At 47.7% G+C, this 27,544-nt stretch overlaps 1 protein-coding gene and 1 pseudogene across 1 annotated transcript; both read right to left on the bottom strand.

The window, feature by feature from the left end:
- Positions 1 to 139: 139 nt before the first annotated feature.
- LOC125109760 (intraflagellar transport protein 172 homolog) lies at positions 140 to 22,935 on the bottom strand. Its single transcript, XM_047746916.1, is given in 30 exon segments — positions 140 to 268; positions 805 to 949; positions 1,125 to 1,245; positions 1,442 to 1,520; positions 1,701 to 1,949; positions 2,171 to 2,248; positions 2,511 to 2,551; positions 2,771 to 2,846; positions 3,152 to 3,236; positions 4,608 to 4,715; positions 4,884 to 5,020; positions 8,682 to 8,735; positions 8,738 to 8,851; positions 9,692 to 9,723; positions 9,726 to 9,803; positions 12,926 to 13,011; positions 13,186 to 13,289; positions 13,507 to 13,560; positions 13,926 to 14,087; positions 15,434 to 15,498; positions 15,501 to 15,525; positions 15,934 to 16,057; positions 16,959 to 17,173; positions 18,211 to 18,298; positions 18,508 to 18,611; positions 18,823 to 18,862; positions 19,158 to 19,202; positions 19,640 to 19,752; positions 19,977 to 20,120; positions 22,807 to 22,935. Coding segments are annotated over 30 exon segments (2,934 nt in total). The 5' UTR covers positions 22,846 to 22,935.
- A 1,209-nt stretch (positions 22,936 to 24,144) lies between these two features.
- On the bottom strand, positions 24,145 to 27,309 carry LOC125109673 (fibronectin type III domain-containing protein 4-like; annotated as a pseudogene).
- Positions 27,310 to 27,544: the final 235 nt, after the last annotated feature.

Genomic DNA, 27,544 nt, shown 5'->3' with positions numbered 1-27,544 from the left:
CGTGCTTGAGGGGGGAACGGAGGGTGAAGGGGTATTTGGTGTCACGAGGAAGGGGCCCTGAAGCCAGGTTTGGGGCCCCAAACCCCACCTACAGCTTCCCGGGGCGGGGTCTCAGAGGAGTGAGTAGTGTCACGTGACTCTATCTGGCCCCAGCCCCCTCGGAAGCTGCCAGGCAGAAGTAGACGTTCCGACCTGGCATCGGCGTACATGTGTACATGTCTACTGCATCTTCTGTTCAGTCTCCCTTAATGTAGAGCTCCTCTGCAATCTGTGCTCCAGACAGCAGATACAAAAGGCCCAGAGCAAGAGCATTAGAGCAAGAGCCTTAGAGTGGCCTGCAGTGGGGAGAGCAAACCTCAGCTGGGATGGCGGGGAGGGGATGGGACCCTTAGTCCACAACACAGAAGAAAAGAGGGCTATCGTGTCTCACACCCTCCACTGTTTTGAAAACAAAAACAAAAACAAAAACAAAAAACCAGGCAAAACCAGAATGGGGACAATACAACAGGCAGTTTAAAAGGACCTAAAAGGACCTCATATTTCTGCAACACGGCAATTCCAGATTGGAACTCCCATGGAGTTACATAGGAAGAGAGCTGGAGACTCGCTTTATAGGTCTGGGAGAGGGGTCTATGTTATGTTGGAATGAAATAAGGGAAGTAAACTGCTTTCTTCTCGCTTATGGTGGCCGGTGCTGCTGGGACCCAGAAAGAAGGATTTGGTGAGGGGCCCCACTTCCGGTTCTGGGTTCTCTTCTCATTTGGCACTGCATTGCCTCCAGCCCCAGCAAGGGACTTTCCTCACCTCATACTCCTGCAGAGACGCACAGTGTTGGGCCACGCGGGGATAGTATTTGGACGCAGTGTTCCGGTCATGTAGGTCTAATACATAAATGGCCTTCTTCCACTGGCAGGCGCCCAGGGCAGCTTCAATTGCCTTAATGGAGCACCTGGCAGAGCTGGGAAAGGCATCCGAGCCTATGAGGCAAGAGGAAGACAGGTAGAGGTAGGGAGACACCTCATGCCTACTCCAACCTACGTGGTGCCATCTCTCTTGGAGCCTCGGTGCCCTCACTTGCCCCATCACCTTGGACCTCACACCCAGTCGCCTTTGCACCCCTCTACCTGGCTTCAATGTAGTGATTAATGGCTGCATCGAGCTGCTTCTGCTGCACCAAGTGATCCCCCCAGGCCTCTTCCAGTCTCACCACTTCCATTGGGAATGCCAACCGAGCCAGCTCCACCGCTGCCAGGGACAGAGAGGGCACTCAGCGAAGACTTCCAGGCATGGGACTCAGGGAAATGGGGTGTGGAAAACGGGTGAAAAAAAGTGGAGGGATGGAGAACTGAGCCGATCCACCAGAACACATGCACAAAATTGGTGCAGGGGGACTATTCGGGCAAGACTCTAACAGGGAAGGTTGGGTTGTCCGGGGCAGCACCTTTCATGAATGCGCTGCCTTTACAGTAGCACTCCAGGGCCCGCTCTGGGTTTCGAATCTTCTCAAAGAGATCACCTGCCTGTTGACACATACCACGTGACTACAACAACAGCCCTACTACACTAAGAATCAAGTATCAGCCCCCAAAGGTGGAGACTCAGCCACCAGTTCTGGGGGGCTATGCACTCCAGGACTGCTCTGGGTAGGAGGGGGCGCTGAGTCCTGGAGATGAGGGACAGGAACGGGAAGCCAGCCATACCCTTTCATACAGCTCCCCCTTGATAAGGGCTGCAGTGATGTTTTCTACCAGCTCGGTGTTAGCTAGCAGTTCCTCCCGGGCCGGCACCAGTCGGGCAGCTTTGGCAGGGAGCCCGGCTTTGAGGTAGAGGCTGATGGCTGCTAGTCCATCCCCCTGGCTCTCCAGTAGCTCACCAGCTTGCTCCTCTTGCTGTGTGTCCATCAGCCACTGGTAGTAACTCCAGCGCAGCTTCTCCAGGGCTGGGTGCCCCTGGACATGCAAGAGAGGCAAGACAAGTCACCTCCACCTTCCTGTGCTGCTTCCCAAGCTTCTCCAATCCCACTGTAACAACGGAAAGCCTCCCAGTCACCAACGTGCCAACTCCCAGCCCAACCCTGTTCCAGCTCCTATAGCCTCCTTGGTAAGAAGAGGTTTCGTGTACTGGTGGAACTGAGCTGTGAGCACCATGGAGAAGACAGACCTGGTAGTACCTTGGCCTGAGCCACAGCGATACACTCATCCCAACGGTGCAGCTCCTGGTACATGTCCATAGCCTCCTCAACGGCATTCTAGGGAATCCGGGCAGAGGAGAGAGAGACACCAAGAAGTGAGAGGAGCATCAGGGATCAGCAGGCTCTCCTCAGCCCGGGTATGATGCTAGCCCACAGGGACTGAAAGCCTCACCCTTGACTTAGGCATAAGTAGTGGCGGATTTATCATGAAAGCAGAAGGAGGTTAAGCCCCTGGGAACCTTATTTGCATAGGCCCCTTCCAAGGCATTATTTCTTAAGGAGGGCTCCTCAAATTCTATCAGCTTCAGGCCCCACAAACTCTGGATTTGCCTGTGTGCACAAGCACGGCCAGGGCAGGCCCTGGGGTAGGGGGTGGTGGCAGATGGGGAGGCAGCAGACAGCTTATAAAGACATAACTATAAGGACTAACACAGAGCAGAGCCAGAAGGAAGGAGTGACATTTTAGCTTCATAAAGCTTTCTAAAAGCTCTCCCCCGGGGCTCTCTCCTCCCCTCAGGCTGCCTCACTCCCCCTCCCGCCCAGCTCCCCTCTTCAATCTGGTTCCTCTGCTCCCATCACCTGTTCCAAGCTTGTAGTTCTTCTCCAGCACGGCTAGGTGTGCTCGGACCTGGTAAAAGTCCATTCCTTCTCCTCCCTGTGGGGGAGGAAGAAGGCTCTGGTTATCCTGTCATCACTGCAGGAGCCATTCTGACTATTGTGGGCTTATTAGACAGGAAGGCCACAGAGACGAGGAAGCTAAAAGACCAGAAAGCTGAAAACCTTCATGGGGCTTAAAGGATGAGGTCTGGCAAGCCATTCTAGAGCGGTCTGACTCGAAGGTGGAGGTGGGCTGGGCAGAACAGAGCGCGTGAGCCATGGCTGGAAAGACGGGTCGTGGGGCTGCGTGTGAAGAGAAATGTCAGCTTGAGAGACTGAATAATTCAGGAGGATAAGACTTGCATATTCCCGAGACACTTGGTCTGCAATCTCATTGGTCTCATGCAGGAATCAAGCTTTTGCTACGTGGCCCAAAGCAGAAAAGCACCTACAGGACGGAAGCAATCATAGTAACAGCAGTATCACTGCAGGATCAGCGCGGACGCACCGGCCCAGCAGCCGTACACTGAGCCTTGGTGAAGTGCCGCACGCGGTTTCTGCCACTAGAGACACAAGGGGATACGACGATGAGGGCCTCACTCTCAGGGAACTTACTTTCTAGGGTAAAGTAAAGTTCTTGCGTAGTTAGTACGCAAACAAAGATATTCCAGAGAAAGAAGAGTAAAATGGAATAGCGCGACAGTACATATAAACCGTAACGGAGGGGGCTAGTTCAGCTGGTACTCAGAGAAGGCCTATCTGAGGAGCTGACATTTGTGCCAAGACCTAAATACAAGAAAAAGTCAGTCACGCAAGATGGGGAAAAATTATTCCAGGCAGAGGGAACAGCGCATGTAAGGTGCCATGGCAGGAATGAGTTTGAGATACTCAAAGGGCCCAAGGGATGCCAGTGTGGCTGGAGACTAAGGGGCAAGTGGGTACCTGGAAGACGAAGGGGGCAGAGGCCAAATATTGTAAGGAGTTAGGACACGCCAAGGGCTGTGGATCTTATACTAAGTAGCACAGTAAGCTACTGGAAGGTTCTGAGCAAAAAAAGGACACAATCTGATTTATGGTGTAACACATGATTTCAGCTATTGTGGGATGAATAGATGTTAGGTGTGTAAGAACAGGATCCGTGAGACTAAGAGGCTGTTGTGACACTGCAGGGAGAGGTGTGGTCTGTTCTAGGCTGGACAGTAAGAGCTTCAGGATGTGTTCTGAAGACGCTGGGTCAGGGCCCTAGGACGAGCTGGTCGTCCAGCTGTGGGGCCGCGGGAAGGGAAGGACCGAGAGGACTCCTGGCAAAGCAGCAGCAGCTGACGCTTACTGAGCACCGAGAATTCTCCGACTTTCTTCACTGCCCCATGATTCTTCTTCACCACCCCAGGAGGTAAATGCTATCATTCCTCCCATTTACAGAGAGGAAATTGAGAAACCAAGGTTTGGAAAGGTTCACTTAACCCACGGCTATACAAGCTGTTAAATGGAGCCAGGTAACTCGAAAGTCTAAAACCCCAAGTCTGTCCTACTAACTACACTGCTATGCCGCATTCGGAAATACATGTCAACACCTGGACTGGACGGCATGGGGTTAAAACTCTGAAGGGGTTCCTACATAGGGGAGGCAAAAGCAAAAAAATCTTATAAACTGGGATGGAAGAATGTTTGGAATAACTATCTGGAAGGTGTTACTGGTTGTAATGGCAGGGGACTGGTGCCTTAGCACTGGGAGGAGCGTCTCACACACACCCCCCACCGAAAATAGCCTCTGGCCATCTTTCCTAGCTGCCTGCACCTCACTTCTGGTCTGCCTCACCTCTCCACGATGTGGAGCTGCCTTGCCTCGAGTGCCAGTTTGCTCAAGGTTTTCCACATCGCCTCTGTTTCTGGGGTCATTTCCAGAGTCTCCAAGAAGGCTGTGGCCCTGAGGAGAGAAGGAAGGAAAGCAACAGTCCAGGTGCAGCAGGGTGCAGAGGAGCACTGGTGATGGGGCAGGGGGTGACGGGGCCAGTTGTCTGGCCCATCCCAGGTCCTCCAGCCTCAGAATCAGCCTCTCCCACCACCACACGGGGATGTCAGCCCAGCCCCTCACCGGGTGTAGTTGCCGTCATCAATGGCCGTTCCTAACTGGAACAGGCCCTCATCCAGCATGTAGGCAACAGTTGTCACACCTTCGGTCACCATCACCTCGGTCTTCCCCCCACCCCGCTCCAGACCTACCACATCACCCTATAAAATTTCAGTTCCCACCCCCCCACCCGAATTCCAGGTTAGTGTCTCCACTGACTCCACTGCAGAACAGACCCAGCCTTACCCCACCCTAGCGCTTACACACTGAGGGAATTACAGTGGCCCCTGTTTGCCCAGCATTTAGTTTCCTTCAAGCAGGTAAGAATCCCTTATCTACACTAATGCCCTCAGGTTCCTGGACACTCAGAGCGGTGCCCGCCCTAATGCCTGGAGGTAAACTGACAAAGTGTGTAACCACTTTTGCTTCTAGCTTGAGTCTTGTTAAAATACAACTTTAACCTGGGCCGTACTTGTTAATACATTTGTTGCTTAGGTCACCTGAAGAAATCACTAGGCATGCTTCCTAGTCTCCCATGGGGAGGAAGGAAGGGAGGGAGGGGGAAAGGAAAGGAAAAGTAGGGAGGGAAGGAAGGGAAGAAAAGGAAGGAAGGGAGAAGAGAAAGAAAAGGAGGAAAGCAGAAAAGGAAAGGAAAACATAAAAAGGAAAAAGCCAGTAAGCTAAAACCTGAGCAGGAAAAAACAGGGGAGCAAGTGGAAAGGGTACAGTTGCCCTGATGGCAAACACAGCAGCGGATGAATAAACCAGGGGTCCTCCAGCAGGATGAGGGGGTGATTCTGAGAATCTGTTAGTCATGAAATCTGGGATCTTCTCTTCAGGAAAGGGAACAAAAATCATTAGTATGCCCGATTCCTGCAAAAGCAAACACTGATCATCTCTAGAGGAAAACATGCCCATGTTAGGCCCTTGAGATTCTAAAAATTATGTTCAATGTAACGTCAGCCCCCCAATAAAAAAAGGTACCAAAATAGAAGTTAACCACCATAAAGGAGTAAACAATAACAATAACTACAGCACTTGTGGACCTCCAAGGATTTCCAATATTAAAAATAACAATTACGGAAGAAATCAGTTATGGAATATGAAAGAAATGTAAAATGTTTAAAGACCTAAGAGATGGAATGAAAAATTAAGCAAGAGACAAGAGACTATAAAAAATGGCCACGGTGTGTTCGCTTCAGCAGCAAATATACTAGAAAAAATGACCAGGCAGACTAGAGAAAGAACCAAATAAAACTGTATGAAAAATTCAATATTTGAAGTAAGAAAACTCAGTGGGTGATTTCAATAGCAGATGAGACAATGGTGAAAGCGAACCCCTGACTTGCAAGATGTTTCTTTTTTTTTAAATAATTTTTTAAAAATTGTATTTATTTATTTATTTGACAGAGAGAGAGGGAAATAGGCAAGGGGATGGGAGAGAGGGACAGGGAGAAGCAGGCTTCCTGCTGAGCAGGGAGCCCCATGCAGGGGCTCGATCCCAGGACCCTGGGATCGTGACCTGAGCCAAAGGCAGACACTTAAGGGCCAAGCAACCCAGGCACCCCTTGCAAGATGTTTCTTAAGGAATTATCCAGAATGTATTATGGAGCGAGGAGGAGGAAGGACGAATAAGAGGTTATAGAGGCACAAAGACAGGACAGGAAACGGAACACATACTTAATTAGAATTCTGAGGTTGAGAAAGAGAGTTCGAGAGAAGCAGCAACATTTAAAGAGCTCACGGCTGAGGAACAAGGTGTCCTCGCAGATGGGACACACACACACACACACAAACGCACACGCGTGCGCATACACACCAAGCACAGTTAAGTAAAAGGACATTTATATGCAGACATAATGTACTGAAGCTTCAGAATGGTGAAAAAAAAAAAGACTTTAAAACCAACTAGACAGGGGTGCCTGGGTGGGTCAGTGGGTTAAAGCCGCTGCCTTCAGCTCAGGTCATGATCCCAGAGTCCTGGGATCGAGCCCTACATCAGGCTCTTTGCTCGGCAGGGAGCCTGCTTCCCTTCCTCTCTCTCTGCCTGCCTCTCTGCCTACTTATGATCTCTGTCTGTCAAATAAATAAATAAAGTCTTAAAAAAAAAAAACAACTAGACAGGGACGCCCGGGTGGCTCAGTCGGGTAAGCCTCTGCCTTAGGCTCTGGTCACAATCCTGGAGTTATGGGATTAAGCCCCCCTAATCCCTCCCCGCTCAGTGGGGAGTCTGCTTCTCCTTCTGCCCCTCCCCTTGCTCTCTCAAATAAATAAATAAAATCTTTTTTAAAAAAGCAACAAGAGGGGCGCCTGGGTGGCTCAGTGGGTTAAGCCGCTGCCTTCGGCTCAGGTCATGATCTCAGAGTCCTGGGATCGAGCCCCGCATCGGGCTCTCTGCTCAGCAGGGAGCCTGCTTCCTCCTCTCTCTCTGCCTGCCTCTCTGCCTGCTTGTGATCTCTCTGTCAAATAAATAAATAAAATCTTTAAAAAAAAAAAAAAAAAAGCAACAAGACAACACAAGGAGCTGTGAATAAACTTCTCAGAACTAAGAGGGTCAGTCAATGGGACGACAGTATTTGCAAAAGACTAAGAAAAACTGTCAAACTGTTCTTTCAAGAACACGCCAAATAAAAACATTTTCAGATCATTCCATTTCGGTAATTTTCGAAACTGAGCGTTCATCTTTGAAACACTTTCTCTCAAGGAGGTAGGTAACTCCAGAGCAAAGGTCAGCAATTCAAAAAGAAAGAATGCGCAGAGAAACTGGCACCATGATGGCAAATGTAACCAAATTCCGGCTGTGTAAAAGAATAACGTCTCACTTTGGGGATAAAAAAATACTGGGCAAAAATGGCAAAGGGGAGGTAATCAAAGTTAAGGTCCTTGTATCATTTGCCAGGGGTCAGATGCTAAATAAGTTGAAACTATGCAGAATAATTTAAGGGTATGGTCAACTTCCAAGGGTAACCACTACAGGAGTCAAATGTATGACCTCCAAAGCAAAAATTTGAAAAATGTGTTTAAAAAAGGACAGAATAGGGGCGCCTGGGTGGCTCAGTGGGTTAAAGCCCCTGACTTCGGCTCAGGTCATGATCTCAGGGTCCTGGGATCGAGCCCCACATTGGGCTCTCTGCTCGGCGGGAAGCCCGCTTCCTCCTCTCTCTCTCTGCCTGCCTCTCTGCCTACTTGTGATCTCTGTCTGTCAAATAAATAAATAAAATCTTTAAAAAAAAAAAAAAAAAAAAAAGGACAGAATAACCCCCAAGCGCCAAACTTAATTAGTCTAAAATGAGGAAAGAGAGGAGGGAAAGAAGAGATATAGAAAAAAGGCAAAAAGAACTATCACATGCTTGCTCTGTACCCACACCAGTCATCCTAGCCTAGCACAGGGGCCTCTCTCGTTTTCCCTCCCAGATTCTGGAAGGTCGCTGGAATGTACGTGATGCTGGCGGGACAGGAGAGTGACTGATCTTCAGTCTGATAAGAAAAGGAGCTCTGGACAGCTTACAACAGCGAATCCTCACCCAGGAACTGACAGAACTGCCCCGCTATGGGGGCTCTTCCAGCCTAAGAGAACTCATTATGACCTGGTGAATTCCCAGGGCCACTGCAATAGAGAGGACAGGACACAATGTCAGGAATCTGAACAAGGACGTTCTGGGGCCTAGCGCACTGTGGGGAAGGATCTAAGCTTCACTTGCCGACTCTATCACAGAGAGGATGGGTGGTGCGCCAGAGAAAACCAAATAACCTTTGGAGCTTCCTCAGGGCCGTAACTGATCAGTGGGACACCATGTCTGAGGTCCCCTGGCACCGACGTACCCTAAGAGAGGATGTGGTGACCCTCTCGGGGGCCTCAATGTTGTACCACACACACACAGGCTGTTTCGGTTCTGAGCCACCAGCACGTCACTTCCTGGGACCCACTGCACGCAGGAGCAGAAGTTGAGGATCATCGTCTTAGAGCAGCTTTCAATATCGTACAGATGTAACTGCGGAAGGAAGAGGTGGACAGCACAGTCAGAAGGGGCTACGGGGTGGCTTCTGATATCAACCATTTCTCTAACGAAATGTGCCGAGCTGACCCACCAGTCAGGCAGATGCTGAATTCCAAAGCTTACTAGCCTGCGATGCTCGACGTTTATGCTGACTTGGAACATCCTGACTCTGGCCCCTAAGAGACCAAGTGGGCCCAGAGCTACACCCAGAAATTTAAGTTAGTTGAAGGTCAGACTTTCGTTCTTAGAGTTTAACTCTGGGCCAGAGTTGCCAGACTGGATCACAAAAGTAAGGCCACCACGCACATTAAATGGTCTGGAAATCGGTGATTGGCTTTCACATCACAACGAACATGAAATGAAAAATCACCAGATAGTCTCTTTGCCCTCGAGGTTGAGCTCTTTGGTGATACCATATTGCGATCAGAGTCAATAAGGAGTTCGGGGAAGACTGTCGAGCCAGCCTTAACGCTGTGGGGTACGTGTAGCTGACGAATGCTGCAACAGGTGTGGGTAAAGGTCAGCCAGGCATGCCGGGCGGAGGGAGCAGTCTCAAGAGGGCACAGACTTGTGAATGATAAAAGAGAAACCAGCTCCCAAATTTCCCTCTCGGCTTTGGTGCCATCACAATACCATCTTCTTAAGGTATGGGCTATGATAACAGATGGGCTGTGATATCAGACACAAGGTTGATTCTTCTGTGCCTTTTGCTATGTTAATGGCATAGTGCACCAAGAAATTATGCCCATCCTGCCCCCCGCAATCCCTGGCAACAGGTAGTACCACATCCTCTATGGACTCCTCAATGGCTAAGGCCTTAGAAACCCTTCTTACACGAAGTTTCCGGTCCCTGAAGAGAAGCTTGGTCCCATTTCATTAAGTTCCAGCCAATCCACACGGCTCTCATGGCTGATGGTGCCATTGTTGTAGCCACCAGTCAGATCCACTACAAAGTAAAGGAGACAGGGTTAAGAAGACAGAGTCCACATAATCATATACAGGACACAAGGCAGCATGCAAAAGTCTTGCCTTTGATGATTATGTTGGGCTTTAAGAAATTTATTACATCAGTGTAGAGTATGAGGAATATGACATAATTTTGCTAAGATGCTTACAATACTAGATTTCTACTAAAATTGTAGAGATTTTGTTTAACTCTGTAGCTAACTCAAAAGGTCCAGATCCATCAAGAAATGAGATTCCTCTCTGGGATCTTGGAGTTGTCTCATAGCAGATCAGAACACATCAGAGCAACGGGCATCCGTTACTCAAGAAATCCTCTGGAAGGCAGCACTGAGCACTTTAAGGAAGAGCCCCAGTTCCAGCACAACCACGAAGAGAAAGCTGATGGATGAAATGACCTCTATGAACATATTTGCTGCAAGGACTTCCCTGCACTTTGAGTGTCAATGATGTAAGAGCCCCGAGGGGCAAACAGTGGAGAAGGCACACAGACAGAACAGAAGGAACCTCTGATTAAAGTCAGGCTGAGAGTGCTGAGGATAAGTCTTTTAGTTTGGTGTGAATTTTGCAGACAATGTAAGATAGGATCACACTTAAGGACTGGCTAGGATGCTTTCAGGGAGTCTCCTGAACACGGCGCATCCACAGCTCTTATTTGTATACGTTACCAATGTGCAACGTCCCGCCATGATCTGTGCTGAAGCTCAAGACCAAAAGCCAGCTAATGTCTACAACTGGGAAGACCAACTGAAAAATGAAATTTCCTCTAATTAAAAGCCACCTTGATAAAGCCATGTTTCAGTGTCTCAATTTGTAAGTAGAGTCACAGAATACTAGAGCTGTGGGACCCTATCTCTGTGAACACCCTGAAATTATATACAAAATTATATGTTTATGTATATTCTTCTGGGAAAGGATCTATGCTTTTTTTTTTTTAAAGATTTTATTTATTTATTTATTTGAAAGGCAGAGATCACAAGGAGGCAGAGAGGCAGGCAGAGAGAGAGAGAGGGAAGCAGGGTCCCTGCTGAGCAGAGAACCTGATGCGGGACTCGATCCCAGGACCCCGAGATCATGACCCGAGCCGAAGGCAGCGGCTTAACCCACTGAGCCACCCAGGTGCCCTGATCTATGCTTTTTTTTTAAAAAAAGATTTTATTTATTTATTTATTTGAGAGGGAGAGAGAGAGACAGAGCATGAGAGGGGGGAGGGTCAGAGGGAGAAGGAGACTCCCTGCCAGGCAGGGAGCCCAAAGCGGGACTCGAGGATCACAACCTGAGCTCAAGGCAGTCGCCTAACCAACTGAGCCACCCAGGCATCCCAGGATCTAGGATTGTAAGTAGATACTCAAAGGGGTCACTAATGAAAGAAGGTTAAGAGAAGAACTCTGTCATTTTTTATACTATTGAAGTTGAGCCCTGTGTAATGGGATGACTTGTCCAAAGTCTCACAGCTCATTACTGCCCCTGGAACATGGGCTGCCACACTACACCATTTCCATTACAACTCAACAACCGGATGTGAAACATAAAACTCATGAACTGTAAAAGTATCTTAAGAACAGACCCATATGTATTTGGAAACTTGATTTATAAGAGGTGACATTACGAATCCATGAGTGCAGAACGGATTTCCAATAAACGGTTAAACATGGACAAAGTAAAATACGAGCCACGCCCACATGATGCATGAAAATTAATTCCAGGTGACAAGCAAAATCTAAAAATATGAAAATATAGGAGGGAGTAGGAAAGTTCTTCTTTTCTAAAAATTTTCTTTCTTTCTTTCTTTATTTAACTCTACACCCAGCTTGGGGCTCAAAATCACGATCCTGAGATCGAGAGTCACATGTTCCTCTGGCTCAGCCTGTCAGGTGCCCCAGGGAAACTTCTTAAACGAGACCTCAAAAATCACAAACTAGGGGCGCCTGGGTGGCTCAGTGGGTTAAAGCCTCTGCCTTCGGCTCACGTCATGATCTCAGGGTCCTGGGATCAAGCCCCGCATCGGGCTCTCTGCTCAGCAGGGAGCCTGCTTCCTCCTCTCTCTGCCTGCCTTTCTGCCTACTTGTGATCTCTGTCTGTCAAATAAATGAATAAAGTCTATATTAAAAAAAAAGAACTAGGTATGGGTACACCAGTAATAATAATATTAATAGCTAACATTTATTAAGAGCTTATTATCTGCCAGACATTAGTCTAAGTGCTTTTCATATAAGGTAGGTACGATTTTTATCCCCATTTTGTGGATGAGGAAATTGAGATACAGAAAGGTTAAGAAATTGACCTATGATCACACAGGTATAATTGCAGAAGTGGGGAGGTTTGACTCTAGACCCTTGTTCTTAACGATGCTATATGGATATGTTATTCTCTATACATCATAGGGAATACTGTGCTGTTCTAAATACATTTTTCTATGCTTGAAACATTTCATGATACAGTTAATTTTTTTAAAGATTTTACTTATTTATTTGTCAGAGAGAGTGAGTGCCCAAGCAGGGAGAGCAGAAAGCAGAGGGACAAGCAGGCTCCCTGCTGAGCAAGAAGCCTGATGTGGGACTTGATCCCAGGACTCTGGGATCATGACCTGAGCTGAAGGCAGGTTCTTAACTGACTGAGCCACCCAGGTGTCCCCAGAGTTAATTATTAGTATGTAAAATAAGATGTATTTATTTATGTGAACACTTGTGAAATTCAAACAAATTTTGTCATCACTGGCTACCAATGTCAAACTCTACAAAAAATAAGTCCCCTTCCGGTTCGAACAGTCCATTATCCTATGTCCTAAGTCTAAACAGGAAAATTCATAAATTTACTGATGGTTCCGCTCTACAGTTCACAATTCCTAGCCCTAAGATACATGCCTAAAGAACATGAATAATTATAGGGACAAGCTGATATGCATAACAGTATATCTGTATCTCTACAGCTAGACGCAGACTCGCACACGTGGATTAGAACACTTCCCACATCCTCTGGGAGAGCAGGGCCATACATTTACCTGGTGCCTCTCAGATTCCTGCATTCTTCACTTTACACACCCCTGTGATATGGAAGCATACTATAAACTTCTGTTTTGTTATCAGAACTATGAGAGAGGCTTACCTATAGCAATAGTCTTAACATCAACAAGATAAGCCAATTTCTTATTGTCTTCCATCCCTCGTTGACGCCGCTCATTAATACGGACACTGAAACACGAAGGGTGAGGTAAGGCAGAATGCACTTGAGCCATCGGGATGTTGAGCAAGGACCCAAAGTACCATACGGGATGAAGTTTTTAGATTAATCTTGAGGATACAGGACTTAGAAGTTAAAAGAGACTTCTTTGAGTTTCAAAAATTTAGAGAACCTTGTGGGGTTACCTGATGAGGTGGGGGTTCATGAATTCAGTACGTGCAGAACCCAGGGTATCATGACTCCCATACTCCACCAGGGTTAGCTCTCCAGCATTGAAGATCATGCACACCTGGGGATGAAGGGAACTGTCACGTGGTGGGAAGTTTGCATGAACAAGTCTGCACGGTCAACAGTAGTAGAGGGAAATGTCTTGTCAGTGCAAAGTGACTCCCACTTTTCTCTTTATTCTGTTCCTCTGCCTATCTCGTCCTCCTTTCTTTATCTGCTCTCTCTTAGCTAGGAGGTTTACTGAGATGGTGATGGTTGGTTAATCAAGCTCTACTCACATTTTCATTTTCAAAGAAATACTTCTCATTGCCACCAGATCCCTGCCAAGCCACCTGTAAAAGAGGGAGAGGACATAAGAACAATGTGGGTAAGTATCCAAGACAACGCTGAGAGAAGAATGGGGTAGGAGGCAGAGAGAAGGAGTTTAGGAAGGCCCTGATGCTCCACAAGTGGGGTGCTGTGTCACATTCTGCCCTAGGCTTCTAGGCTTCTGAGAGACGCTGTACAAACAGTCCAACAGTGGGAATTCCCATGCCAGGATTCTAAATCTCCAGGGTCTCACTCCCAGGTCCACCAGGTCCCCAACGCCAGCATCTTAGAGCTTTTCCTTAGAGATCTTCCCCCTTAGGGACCCAGGTTCCCCGGAAGTAGCAGCTCACGATGCTCCACTCCCCACCCCTCCGCCTGGGGTTCCTACCTCACTAAGGTGATTAGTGTTCAGGTCCCCCAACAGCAGCGTGTCTGACGTGTGGGCCACCAGGTAACGTTCCTTTCTGAGGATTTTTACCTCTTTCACCTCGTAGCCATAGTGTGATTTCAGTACCACTTGGGTCCCTGATGACAGATTCTTCACAATCACCTTGGTAAGGTACAAGTCTGAGCTCCCTGAGGCTTCCCTCAACCCCAAAGAGGGGTGAACCTGCCGTGCCCACCTCCACAGTGTTAAACAAAGCTAGTCTCTTGTCTCCTCACCTAGCCTAGGCTATTGTTGGTAAAAATGACACCTCCCATTCACACAGTGCTTTACGATTTACAAAATGTTTTCAGAGATTATCTCCTTCAATGCTAATACATAATACATACGGGGTAAAACTAATCACTCTCCTTACATTCCTGTACCTCTTGTGAAAATCTTTGTGATTACTTTAATCATGGTGTATACTGATCATACTGTCATTTCATATACCTCTTTGCTAAAATGATCCTCATTAAGGAACAATAGAATACAGACAATTATCTTTGTATTCTCTGTCCTAGCAGTGCTCATGTATAGAGAATGGACAGAAAATGAAAGAACAGGGGAGCCTGGCTGGCTCAGTCAGAGGAGCATGCAACTCTTGATCTCAGTTGTGGGTTTGAGCCCCAAGTGGGGTGTAGAGTTATTTAAAAATAAAATCTTAAAAAAAAAAAGAGGGGGCGCCTGGGTAGTTCAGCTGATTAAGCATCTGCCTTCAGTTCAGGTCATGATCTTGGGGTGTTGGGATCAGGCCCCACATTCAGCCCCACGTCCGAGTGCTCCCTCTCCCTCTGGCCTTCCCCTGCTCCTGTGTGGACACTCTGTCAAATAAGTGAACAAATTTTTTAAAAAAGAGAAAAAGAATGAAGGAACCAGTGAATAATAAATGAAAAGGAAAAGAGGACAGAGGTAGAAAAAATAGAAAAGTGGGCTCAGAACTAAGAAATTACCTTGCAATGTCATACACGGTGAGTTCAGAGGCCCTAAAGCAATGTTATGCACCTGCGTAATCCTAAACTCCCCAGTTAACAGCATATAGGTAATAAAGCCTTTTCTGTTTTGTTTTGTTTTAGAGAGGGATGGAGACACGGGTGGGGCAGAGGAAGAGGGAAAGAGAGAATCTTCAACAGACTCCGTGCCCAGCGTGGAGCCCCATGTGGTGCTTGATCTCACAAGCCCGAGATCATGACCTGAGCTGAAATCAAGAGTCCGACACTTAAGACTGAGCCATCCAGGTGCCCCAGGTAGTAAAGTTTTAAACCAGGAAGATGGAAGTGGCGATCTCTGTACCCCTTCAATTTGGTGTTTAAATCTTTTCTTACAATAAGCTGGAAGTGCTACAGAAGGAAAGTTGCCAAAGAGTAACCTGATACACTCTGTTCTCCAGAGCAGCTCTGCCAGGGGCCAAATTTGGCACTGTGGCAGTGTCCAGAAGGAGATTTGGGTGCAGTAGGCTATCAGCTGCTTACTTGGCTAGGTCCCACATACGTCAACTCAAACTTACTCTTGTAAATGCTTCTCCAGACGCAGCAAACTGTTCCACTCCGCCACAGAGTGTGCCCTAGAAGGGAAAGCGACAACATAAAAGGTAACAGGCATCGGAAGGATATCTAGAGACACCCTTGAAACCCAAGTTCTAGAATCTAGGAAAGAGTTGGCAGTCAAAGGGCTGAGTTTTGGGAAGTACCAGATGGAAAGAGGTGGCACTCACAGGACTCAAGGATAGTGATGGGATGAAAGGGAGAAATCAGCCCTGTCTACAGAATTCTTTGTCTCTTTTGGCTTCCCATAAAGTGCGAATTTCTCTTTCCTGCCTTTAATGTCATATTTTTAGGTTGGAGTCAAAAGGGAGTCAAAAGTCAAAAGAGGAGATTCTCGAGTTTCAGGGAGAGTGCTTTAGGCTAAGGCCGGATTTTTCCTAGTTTGGAGAAAGTCACCCAGGCGGAAAGGGATTACTAGTAAAACGCACCGCACAGAGTCGTGAGCCATCCCATTTCCAGGCCAAGGCAGTGACGGTATATAAGTTGGCAATCTCCTTGGGCTTTGCCTCTTCCCAGATACTTCTTCAAGGGCTCCAGTGGAGTACCTGAAGTCTGAAATTAAGGAGGTGGATTTCAGAAGAGATGGAGACTGAACAAAAGGGTGGAAATGGGTGGGTAACTGAAGGCAATGAGTCTCACTGTATAGGAGAAGAAAGGAAGTGAAAGAGAACACACATGCTAGGGAATCTCATACGAGAGGACAAAAAGGTTCAAAGGAAGGAAGTTGGGAAAATCAAGCCAAAAGTAAAATGGGGTGAGAGCGATAGGAGTGGAGAAAACAAAAGGAGATCATGGCTGGTGAGAAAAGTGAGCTGTTAGCAAGGGAGAAATAAGGAAAAAGAAACAGAGAAAAGGAAGGAAGAGACCCACATGACATCAAAGGGGATAAAAGGACAGGACTAATAAAGCTGATGTGAGGGGACCGGGGCCCTTTATTTATTTTATTTATTTTATTTACCCTTCCATCATCCATCCCTTCCTTCCTTCCATCCTTCCTTCCTTCCTTCACCAAACATTTAAGCATACATTATGTACTGGATGCTAATTTAGCCACTGGAGATTTAAAAAAAAAAAAAAATGAATAGGCCCTCTTCTCAAGGGCGTTTCAATTTAGCCAGATAACTATAAACACCAAAGTGTAATATCATGCGACAAACACTGAGCCAGTGGTCTGAAAAGAGGCAATGGTAATACAAAGAGAGTGGAGATGAATTCCACTGTGGAGTCCCAGGCAGAGGCACAGAGACACAAAATCCTGGTGTTTTGTGGAACTGCCAGAGTCCCAACAGATGGTGGGAGCAGGAAAAGGGAAGTGAGTGAATTAAAACCTGAGGATCTCTTTCAACCTACACTTGATTTCCAACCATTCTCCCACTCTGGCTGAAAATAACTGGGCTAGAGCAAGGTGTACACAGGGAAAGTAGACAGAAGATGCACACGGAAAGGGACCCACCTGTCATAACTTCCCAACACAACAGACTGGCCCCCAGGGCTTGCAGCAGCGGTGGTGAACTCCCGCTCCTGAGGGTCACGGCTATAATCAAAAGTTTGTAGCACGTGGCCTTCCTTTCCATAGGCTACAATTCTCCGACCACAGCCTGCAGCCACAATGCTGTTGGTTGCCCAAGCCAAGGCATAGGGTGGGCATGGGTGGTTAACCAACTTCCCCTAAGACAGAAGTAAAGGGTTCCAATCGCTCTGACTCTGACAGCCTCAGCCAGGGATTCTTCCTTTCTAGGAAAAATTTATACCCTGTATAAATCTTCCTCCCAACATTTCCCCACCCCAACACATCCTAATCTGGAGAACTTCACAAACTGTCTTTAGGTTTTATACTCTTACACACATATGTATGACATACACACACACGTCTGACATTGTCCTCAAGAGGAAACCTCAAAAGGCCTGTATGTTGAGTTCTTTAGTAAACACCTATAAGGTCCCCAAAGGGACATATCCTACACATTAACTAACACTGGGTAGGTCCACACGGAGCATACAACTCTTTCTTCACACAAGAAATCAATTTAATTATTACATGAGTAATTCTTTTTTTTTAAATCTCTTTTGGCTTCCAATAAAGTGCGAATTTCTCTTTCCTGCCTTTAATGTCGTATTTTTAGGTTGGAGTCAAAAGGAAAGAAGAGATTCTCTAGTTTCAGGGGAGAGTGCTTTAGGCTAAGGCCGGATTTTTCCTAGTTTGGAGAAAGTCACCCAGGCAGAAAGGGGTTACTTTTTTCTTTTTTTAAGTTTTAGTTATTAAGTAATCTCTACACCTAATGTGGCACTCAAACTCACAACCCTGAGATCAAGAGTCACATGACCCACCAACTGAGCCCGCCAGGCTCCCTCTGCAAGTAATTCTTAAGGTAAGTTATTCAAACAATAGAGAATTACATCAAATAAAACATAAACATTCCTTTTCTCCCCCACCCTTTCCCTTTTCTCTCTTGAGAATGACTTTTTTTCCTATGAATTTATACATATAAATACACTTTTTACATAGATAAGAATAATTTTCACTTTCCCTTACTCTCAGAATCCTCCTTGCCCACAAATATTAAGCTGTGACCTCCTGAATGAAAATTCTCTCTGTGGCTGCATCTAAATGTGCCCCCAGCCAACCATCTCAATCTTAATGTTCAACCTCCCCTAGGAGGGATTTTGGGTTTCTACGCCCATCTCACAGCATCCTTTAGTCATACCTGTGACTCTCCAGAGCCTTCATCATCGAAGAAATACCTAACAATGGTGCCATCTGCATGACCAGAGAGAATTCCTTTCCCAGAGGAACTAAAAAAGTGAGTGTATAAAGGAAGAGGAAGAGGAAGAAAGAGATTACTCTGTCTCACCAAGAAATCCCGCTTCTGTGTCAAACATTACCCTACCTGGGCTCCTGCTACCAGTCCTCCCCATCTTCCATATTATAGTCTCCCAGTCCCGACATCCCCATCGCTTCTTCCTATGTCTCCAAGCTTGGGATACTGCTCTTCCTTACTCACTTTGTTGTCAGTGATACCACGTAAGAATCTGTCCCACAGATGGTAGATGATTTATTAGTTTTAGTGTTTGCTAAACGAACCTGAAAATGGGAAAATGGATACAAGTCTGGTTAGGTTCCTTTCAATCCCACCCAGATCCTAAGGAAAGAAAAAGAAATAACAAAAAACTGGTCTTCCGTTTTCTCCCCCAATATATAACTTGACCCTCAGGGAGACATTTAACCGTATTTCTCTCTCCAGAACCATTATCCCCACCCACAACCTCTCCTATGTTTCTCTTCCTCCTTTCCCTTCCCTTCAGAAGTCCAAAACAATGATGTGCTGCTCTGCTGGCCACGGCAGACAAGTGACAGCACTCTGGAAGGAGGAAATCATGAAAAGGATAACCCTGTCCATGTCGCCCAGCGCATTTATAACAAACTGAACCCCCTGCCACATGCCACCACCCAAGTCGCCTACAGCAGAGAAGAGGACACAGCCGGGCTCAAGGAGGAAAGCAAGGAGGATGGGCAGCCACGCAGCACCATCCTCCATCCTCTCAGTTGGAAAGGTCAGATGGACAAGTTAAAAATGCAACTTCCGGTTACATTTACAAGTATCTATATTGATATATGTTTGTTCATCCAAATCTCCCAGAGACAGGTCTGAACTTTATTGTCTGGATAAATTTGTTACAGATGACTGTCTTGTTATCCCTGCCAAATAAAAGGAGGGAAAACATATTAAAAACACTTTCATAAAGAAAGTGCCACATGTGATGCTGGGGGAAGGGAAGAAAGACCAGATACATTCCCTGCTCCCCCTAATGTTTCCTACTGTTCCATAGGAGCCTTGAAAGGAGGCATAAAATGGAGCCTGAGTAGTTTTAGAACAGGAACAAAGATGCTGTGTCACCAAGGGCTCCCATCACAGGTCCTCATGCTGACCTTAGGCTGATTCCACCAGGGATGGGATCTTACAACACATGAGGCAGGCACAGATAGGGAAGCAGCAACAGACTCGGGAAGGCCTTTGCTCTCCATGTCCCAGCCTGGATCATCATCTTCTCTACTCCCCTTTCCCCAATGAGACATTTCTTCCTGCCTTCACCTTCTTTTCCAGGTCACCCCCACCTCCCAGTCTCTATCCTCACCAATCTTCGTCAATCTTGTACACATAGATGATGTTGTTGGTCTGTCCTATGGCAATTTTAGTGGAATCAGGAGAAAAAGCCATGCCCTTCACCATATAGCTCTTCCTGCCATACTAAGAGTTAAAAAAGGAAAAGAAAAAAAAAGTCATGAGTACACACGGTAGAGAAAAGAGAAGAAAAGGTGTTTGTGTGACTGTATTGAGCGTGAGGGATTTATCCTGAGAAAAGATGGGGCAGGCCATTTCCTAGGCAGATGGCTGGGGAAGTGAGTTAGGAAGTTTTTCAGATTCCTAAGACCCCATCAACAGGTTAAGGTCACACAGAGTACTCTCTTCACCTTCATGTCAGCTGGTTTGGTGGAGAATTTATCTCTCCGCTCCTCATGTTCATCGTATAGCAACACCACTCGGTCCACTGTGCAGATGGCAAACTTGGCATTGTTCTGGGACCAAGCCATGCAGGTCACCTTTGCAGCTCCATCCTGCAGAGGCAGAGGGGGCAAAAGGAAGCCCAGCTGTTCGTCTAGAGTGACAAAAGCATTTCTAGTTCCTTTAGCTCTAGTGTGACTTTGGTCATTTCTCCACATCACAGTCCTTAAAACAAAAGATGCATCCTGGTCTCCAAGGCTATAACCCTGGCCCAGGAGAACAAGGTGCTTTAGAAACCCATAATGCAAATACACTTCGAGGTGACACGCAGAATCAACTGTACCGATGTGCCCCTGCAATGGCCTTGCTCCTTCATAGCTCAAATGAAGTAAATTCAATTGGTCTGATAAGTTGTTTTTTTTTTTTTTTAATAGGTTCTGGTCTTCAGCCATTCATTCAATATATACATTTTTTTTCATTCAATATTATTTTTTAAAGGTTTTATTTATTTATTTGACAGAGAGCGAGAGAGGGAACACAAGCAGGGGGAGCGGGAGAGGGAGAAGCAGGCTTCCCAGTGGGCAGGGAGCCCAATGTGGGGCTCAATCCCACGACCCTGGATCATGACCTAGCTGAGGACACTTCATGACTTAGCCACCCAGGCACTCCTCATTCAATATTTTTTGAATACCTTACTGAGAAAGGCATGGAGCCAGGGGTTGAGAGGAAGACAAAGAGCAAAATACGGTCTGTGCCCCCAGGCTAATAACATGGTGCAAAACAGGAAAAATCCCATTAGAGAGGCCTGTACAAAGCACGATGATAGTTTGGAGAAGCCTGAAATCGTTTTATGTTTAAATGACCAACTTTAAGGTTTGAAGAATTGGATGTAGTTAAATGGGGGAAGTTATCTGAAGCAGAAGCAATGAGAGGAGCAAAGGCAAATCTCATTAAGAGACAGTAATTTAATTTAGCTGAAACTATCTTGCAAATAGAACAGACGAAGTAAGGCAGGAAAAACAGTGAGGCCAGCACAAAAAGACTGAAATTTGGCCAAGGAGTTTGGGCTTATTTGGTAGGAAAAAGACAGTGAAAGTTCTGGAATGGGGAGTAAAACAATCAGAGTTGAGATTTAGGATGAAAATGCCACCAGCTTAGTGTTTTGTTGTTGTTGTTGTTGTTTTTTTAAAATCCCCCACCACCACCAAACTACGCACTGCTCAGAAGTTCAATTTTGAAGCGATCATCTCCCAGTCGATTATTCTCTTCCACATCTGTCCTCAATGGTTCTGCACTAAGGACTTCCCTCCTTGAAATCAAACATTGAGCTTCTGCTCCAATTGTGTGATTAATTACTTGGGCTCCAGAGCTCTGGTTTGAAACTTTGTTACTTTTCACTCCTAACCCACTTACCTCCAAAGTCTCAGGTTTAAAAGGCCTTTTTTGGTTTTCTCCCCTCCATCAAAATCCTCAGAGTCAGAAAATAGCCACACCACCACCTTTACCCCCCTCCACCGCTTGATTCAATTAGGTTTGAAGGGCTGAGGGTTCCTCGGTTTCCTTGCTCATCATCTGCCTTCATCATTTTGCCAATCCTGGGCGTTTGCCCTACCCTGCATCATGACACCTTATTTTGAAAGACTGAAGGGGATTTTCACTTCCAAGTATTCCATTAGGGTAAAGGAATTTTTAAATTACAATTTCGGGGGCAGTTTCCTGAGCAATGAGCACTTCTCTCTTTTGTTCTAATTTCCCTCTATTCTCCTAATACCACATTCGCTGTGAAGCCTTCCTCATTCCTCACAGCACTGTCGTTGAGGATTCAATGGGGGCAGGGAGTAGAATAATAAAAACTAACGTTTAACAAGATTTTACCGGGACTAGGCATTTTGATAAATGCTCAATATGCATTGTCCTTTTACTTCATAACGCTGAGACAGATATGATTATGCATATTTTACAGATGGGGAATCTGATTTCAGAAAAGTTAAGTAATTTGCTCAAATTTACATACACAGTTCATAAGGGGATAGAACCAAGATTTAAATCCTCGTATGTCTGACTCCACAAACCACAATCCTAACTCCTGAAATTATGCTGTCTTGCTACATAGGAAACGTTCACTTATGGCAGATACTATCATTAGCTTTGTATGAGTCTATCCTTTGAATTTTGAATGTTCTCTCTCGTCTATCGGTTTCTACAGGGCTTTTTAGTTCGCGAGGGCTTTTGCGCACGTGACTTTCTTTAACTCTTCCTCCAAACCCCCTCAGGTTGCTATTATTGTTACTCCCATCTTCCAAATGAAGCAGTTGGGTGGGCGCTCAGAGACTGTGTGCCCAGGGCTTCAAGTCAGCGGGACTGGACCATTTATTGAAAGTGGAGCTGGCACTAGGACTTGAGTGCTGGTCTCCTAGCTCCAAAACCCAGCCTTTCTTCAGCATGGTTCCTCCCCCGGTGCCCAGCCTTTTCCGAGTCTGAGATCTTCATCATCAGAAGGAACGTGAGGTCTTCCGCACTCCGTCTTTGGGGCTTTTACCTAAAGCGCTTGTTCAACTGGGCGCAGACTTAGGTTCGCTGTTTCCCTGTGCGCCCAGCACGGGGCCTCCTACACAACTGCTGTCAAATGAAACGGAATGAAAGCTACCGAGGTTAGCGGTCCGTCTTGACTACCGCACACTACCGGCCGAGCAGAGATTCCGCATGCAGTAGGCGCTCAACATCGTGAGATTTCAGTTCCCCCACTTCTCTGGGAACGTTAAGGCTGGCGAGGGAGGGAAGAGGCACGCAACTCCTCACCTGAGGGCTCAGCAGGGTCCTCAGGTGCTTCAACTGCATGACGAACACCTGTCTCTCGGATGCCACCAGTCAGCGACAACTCCGGTCGGTACCTGGAAAAGCCCACACGCAGCCGCAGCGACGGCCGCTGACGCAGACGCGACAACAGCGCGACGCACTTCGCAGTGGGGGGCGGTTACCACGTAGCTCAGGCCTGAAGCAAACAGAACGTGCGCAGGCGCAGTGGGGTCTAGGGCGGACCTCTCTTCAACCAATCCCGTCATTGCTTGCAAACTCCAGCTCAAGCCACGCCCACAAGCCCTCCGCAAACTCGAGTTCCTACGTAATCCTGGTCTTCCTCCCGCCGGGATAGTGAGTAAAGTGAGGCTGAATACTTCTTTTAATCCTTACAACCCTGGAGGAAGGCAGGGCGGTTGCTTTCATACGTTTTGCAGCGGCCCGGATTGAACCCAAATAGGCTCCATGATTTGCACGGGGTATCACAAGGCTAATAATGATAGCTAACTGAATACTCAGGATGCGTCTGCCAGGTACCGTGCAGAAGGTTGTAGATGCATTATCTCATTTAATCTCAAAGACAGCTTTTGAAGGGGATGGCATTATTAGTTCCATTTCACATGCCAGGAGACTCGGGATTAGAGGGGTCCCTTAACAAACGAACAGTAAATGATGTAACTGGGATTCAACCCAGAGCTGATGCATTTAAACAGCCTTTATATTCTGAACGTCTAGCTCCCTATATCTATGCCATGCTTCTATACCCCGTGCCACTTCCATCCCAAGAGATGAGGTGTGCAGAGTCCGAGATGTGAGTGTTTCCGCGCCAGTGGCCCGTGAGAGGTACTACTTCAGAGCTGAGTAGCAGTGGATCAAAGACTGCTGCCCAGATCTGGATGCTTTTGTGGTTCAAGGCAGAGGGCAAATGAGAACTGGGCTTATCTGATATGATGAAGTTAAGTCTTGTGATACCTGGGGTTGGAGCTTGGTGAAGTAGAAAGGATAATGACTTCTTGATCTGTTTGGATTGGGGTCCCTTTCAGAATTACTGGTCTACATTCTTGGAACATGCCAGAGAGACTGAGATGCAGAAAAGGAGCGTTCATACACCTCCTCTGGAAAGATCCGAAGTTGAGAAGACCTATAATTCTCCAGAGAGTATAGCATATGATGTCCAGATTCTGGGTTCTGCAGCTTTCCCCCCACAGTGTTGCAAACGTCAACAGTTATTTCTCTCACTGGCACCATCCCCTCACCCTTGGAATTTAGGAAACAGTAGAGGAAAGCCTCTGTTTTCACAGGAAGGAAGTAGTCCCAGAGCCCAAAGTATAAGTCTTTTGACAGGGGAGTTCCAACCCCTCAGTTTTATTTCCATAATCCTCCTCTGGATATAGTGGCAGAGAGTGAATATAAACTCATTTACACTTTACAGTTATTATTGACTTTGACTGAATCAGCAGAGACAGAGGCAGACAGAAACAAAAGGAAAAGGGAGGGCAGGGGAAGACTAGAAGTTTAGGAGTGCATAGGATAGGAGCACGTGGCATTGAAGGATCCATTAGTGGAGCTGCTCTTTCATTTGTCCCAAAACACTGTTCAGTCCTTTTCTGGAAATTAACTCGAGGTTGATGGAGGAGTCAGAGGACTAAATGGTGAAGAGCTTGGGTGTCAATGTGGGCAGTGAACTTAAAAAGGTTACCGGCCCTTCTCATGTGGTATAACCTTCGTTTCCACGGATGCAGGAGAATTTATATTCCCCCCCTCTTTTCCTTCTCCCCCCTTCTCACTGAACAAAACAAAAGGAACTAGGGCTCTAGTTTTCTACACCCATTTCTGTCCTCTCCCCACCCATTCCAGGCTATAGAGTCAAAACACACACCTGAAAACAATGAGAGTGCTCCTGTTGAGTTGGTGGTGGCGTGAGAGGCCCTTGTGGTCAGGGGAGAGACAGTGGGGAAGTGTCTTCAGCATACTATACAGTATCGCATACAGTCATCTCCAGTTTGTCCAACAACGTTTATTGGAAAAATGTCCAAGGGGTGAGGTCACCAGCAGCTGGGGGGCTACCAGGTGAGAGGGGGAGCACCTGAGGCTCTGTGGAAGACATTGGAGTAGTGCAATGCAGCATCTGCCCCCAGAACCAGACAATTCCTTTGAGTTGCTGGGGGAGGGGGAGTACCCAAAGAAACGCCCCTCTCTGAGACCCAGAGGCAAGATGTGGGGGCAGCTGGGGATGCCGAGAGTCCTGATGCAGTTGCAATGGGGGCCCCATCGGGGACCTAGTGGGATACAGTTGAACAAGTGTCTCTCCCCTGGACCTGGGGGATGGAAGGACATAACCCATCTGATAGCCATTCCCCAGGTGCAGGGGCACAGACCCTAAGAGACCTACCTTCTGGCCCTGCTCACAGTGGAAAGAGGATGGGTACCAGGCCTGAGATTGTGGGAGTTTCATTACCCTCTAGGAGAATACGGGATCCTTCAGTCTTGGGCAGATCACCAACTGAGGCTCTCCCTGACCCCATCCCCATCCCCAGGTTGTTAGTGCATCTGTTTTCGAGTTCGGTTTCTTCACTCATACATCAATGGTGTTGATGGATGGTGACTTTTTCTGTTAAAAAAAAAAAGTGGCTTGAGTCATGTCAGGAAGGTAAGAGCCTCCTCCATCCCAAATATCCATTTCCCCTCTTTTCCTGCCCCTCTTGGCCTTCTCCCTTTCCCTGACTGCTTCTAGAAGCAAAATCACCCTTCCCTCCCTCACTGGCCCCACATCACATCACCTGTCTCGTCCCCACCGGCCTTCCCTGAGGACTCTGTTCGGCCCCTTCCCCTTCTTCTTGGGGTTGTTGTTAGAGTCGTTATCCTTGATGATACCATACTGACGGCAGAAGAGCCCAATTACAGCTGAAACACAACAATACAATCTGCACCTTGATCTTGACCTCCCCACTCACAGCCTTGAAGGGCAGTGAGACAGCCAAATGGTTTCTAGAAAATCTGAGAAGAAAACCCTTGAATTTCTGGTGCTCAAATGCGAGCACCACCCTCTTAGCCTTCCTCTCCTCAAACTTCTGCTCACCCCCAACTAAGCATCTCCCTGCTGCATTTCCCTCCCTGCCTTTTCTCCTGACAGCCTTCACCACCTCCCACCTTCACTGAGCCCCCACTCCCCCAATCCTTGGTCCCCCGTGCAGCTGCTCACTCACCAGCCCACATGAGCAACACCACCACAATGATAACCACTTCCCTGTCTTCAATGGTCGCTCTCCATCCAGACCCTCCACTGTGATGTCACCTGAGAAGAAAGAGATAGACTCCAGGTTATGGGGAGCGGCCACAGATCTCTTCCATGCAGACCGGTAAGGATGGAGAGTCTGGGGCCAGGGTTGCCCCTGAGAGCCCCTCTCTAGGAAGCTGTTGGTGGACAGGTAGGTAGAGACTAAAAAAGCAGGACCCTTGCGGGCAAGTATTCACGCAGACTGCGGCGGCTGGGAACAGAGGGTGGGGAAAAGGAAGCTTAAAAGCCCTTCTCCCGAACAATTCATTATCAGCCTGTTTATATCCAGTCCCCTGCCAACCTTTTTCCTTCGTTTCTTGGCAGTATGATGAATTAAGTCATCCTTTTATTCATTTAAGCTAGACTGTGGCTTGTTTTGGGGGAAGTAAGCAGGAGGCTAAAGGGCAGGTAAAAAGCCAGAGAATCCAAAGCTTTCGGGAGTGGAGGGTAGCTGAGCCTCTCACCTGGGCTTGAGCTGTTGGAGGGTAGCCGGTCAGAACCCTTGAGAGTTCGGAAGTGCACCCGAGGCCCTGGGGGGCTCTCTCCCTGAAGGCCCATGCTCCGGACCTGCACCGTGTAGTCGCTGTCTTCAGCCAGTCCCCAGAGGGCACAGGCCCGCGTGGTGGTGTTCACCTCCCGGATCACACGCTGCCCAGGGCCATTCTGTCGCTGTGGGGAGATGATGGGACAGGAGGGCGGTCTCACACCAGTCCCAGGACTCAAACATCCAAGCACTCCACGGAGTAGGATGACAAGGGCAGCTTGAGCCAGGGGACACCAGCTCCCAGATTCCCCCACCACGGGGAGGGGAGCTTTGGTCCCCGGTGGGGGTAAGGGAAGGAAGGCTCAGAGTTCCAAGGACACAGGCTGAGGGAGCAGAAGGGTGATTCGTACTTGCTGGGAAATGGAGTAGCCAATGACGATGTTGCCTTCTGGGACGTCCCAGGACACCGTGGCCAAGTTGGCTCTGAGGTGAGTGACTGTCACATTCACAGGGAGGGAGGCCGGTCTGTTGGGTGCCAGAGTGAATAGGTTAACAGGTCCCATGTGTGTGTGGACTAGCTCTGCTCGATCCCACTACCCCTTTACTCACCTACTCGCACAAAGCCCAGGTCACAACTGACCAGCAGGAGGACCGTAGGGCTTAAATATGGGGAGAGGGGCATCAGCGAAGCCGTGGTCCCCACCGAGTCCGCTGGGAGGCACTAGGGCATCCGCTTGACATCCAGGCGGGGCTCCTGGAGGTGGCAGGAGTTGTTTTGGCGGCGGGGGTGGGGGTGTGCCCAGGACTGCCCAGAACGCACGGGTGGCAGCAGCTCTCCCGGGCTCCCCACCGCCCACAGCAGCCCCGGATCCCCCCGTTCTCCCCACGCCTTCCCAGCCCCCGCATCACTCGGGCGTCCCCAGTGCGCCGCTCTGCCCGGCCCACACCCACCTCCGAGGGTCCTCGCGGTCGGTCAGGCC

The sequence above is a fragment of the Lutra lutra genome, chromosome 9 (genome assembly GCF_902655055.1).
Source record: "Lutra lutra chromosome 9, mLutLut1.2, whole genome shotgun sequence".
Lineage (NCBI taxonomy): Eukaryota > Metazoa > Chordata > Mammalia > Carnivora > Mustelidae > Lutra > Lutra lutra.
The sequence above is the reverse complement of the archived record's forward strand: the minus strand, read 5'-3'. Positions and strand labels throughout refer to the sequence as shown.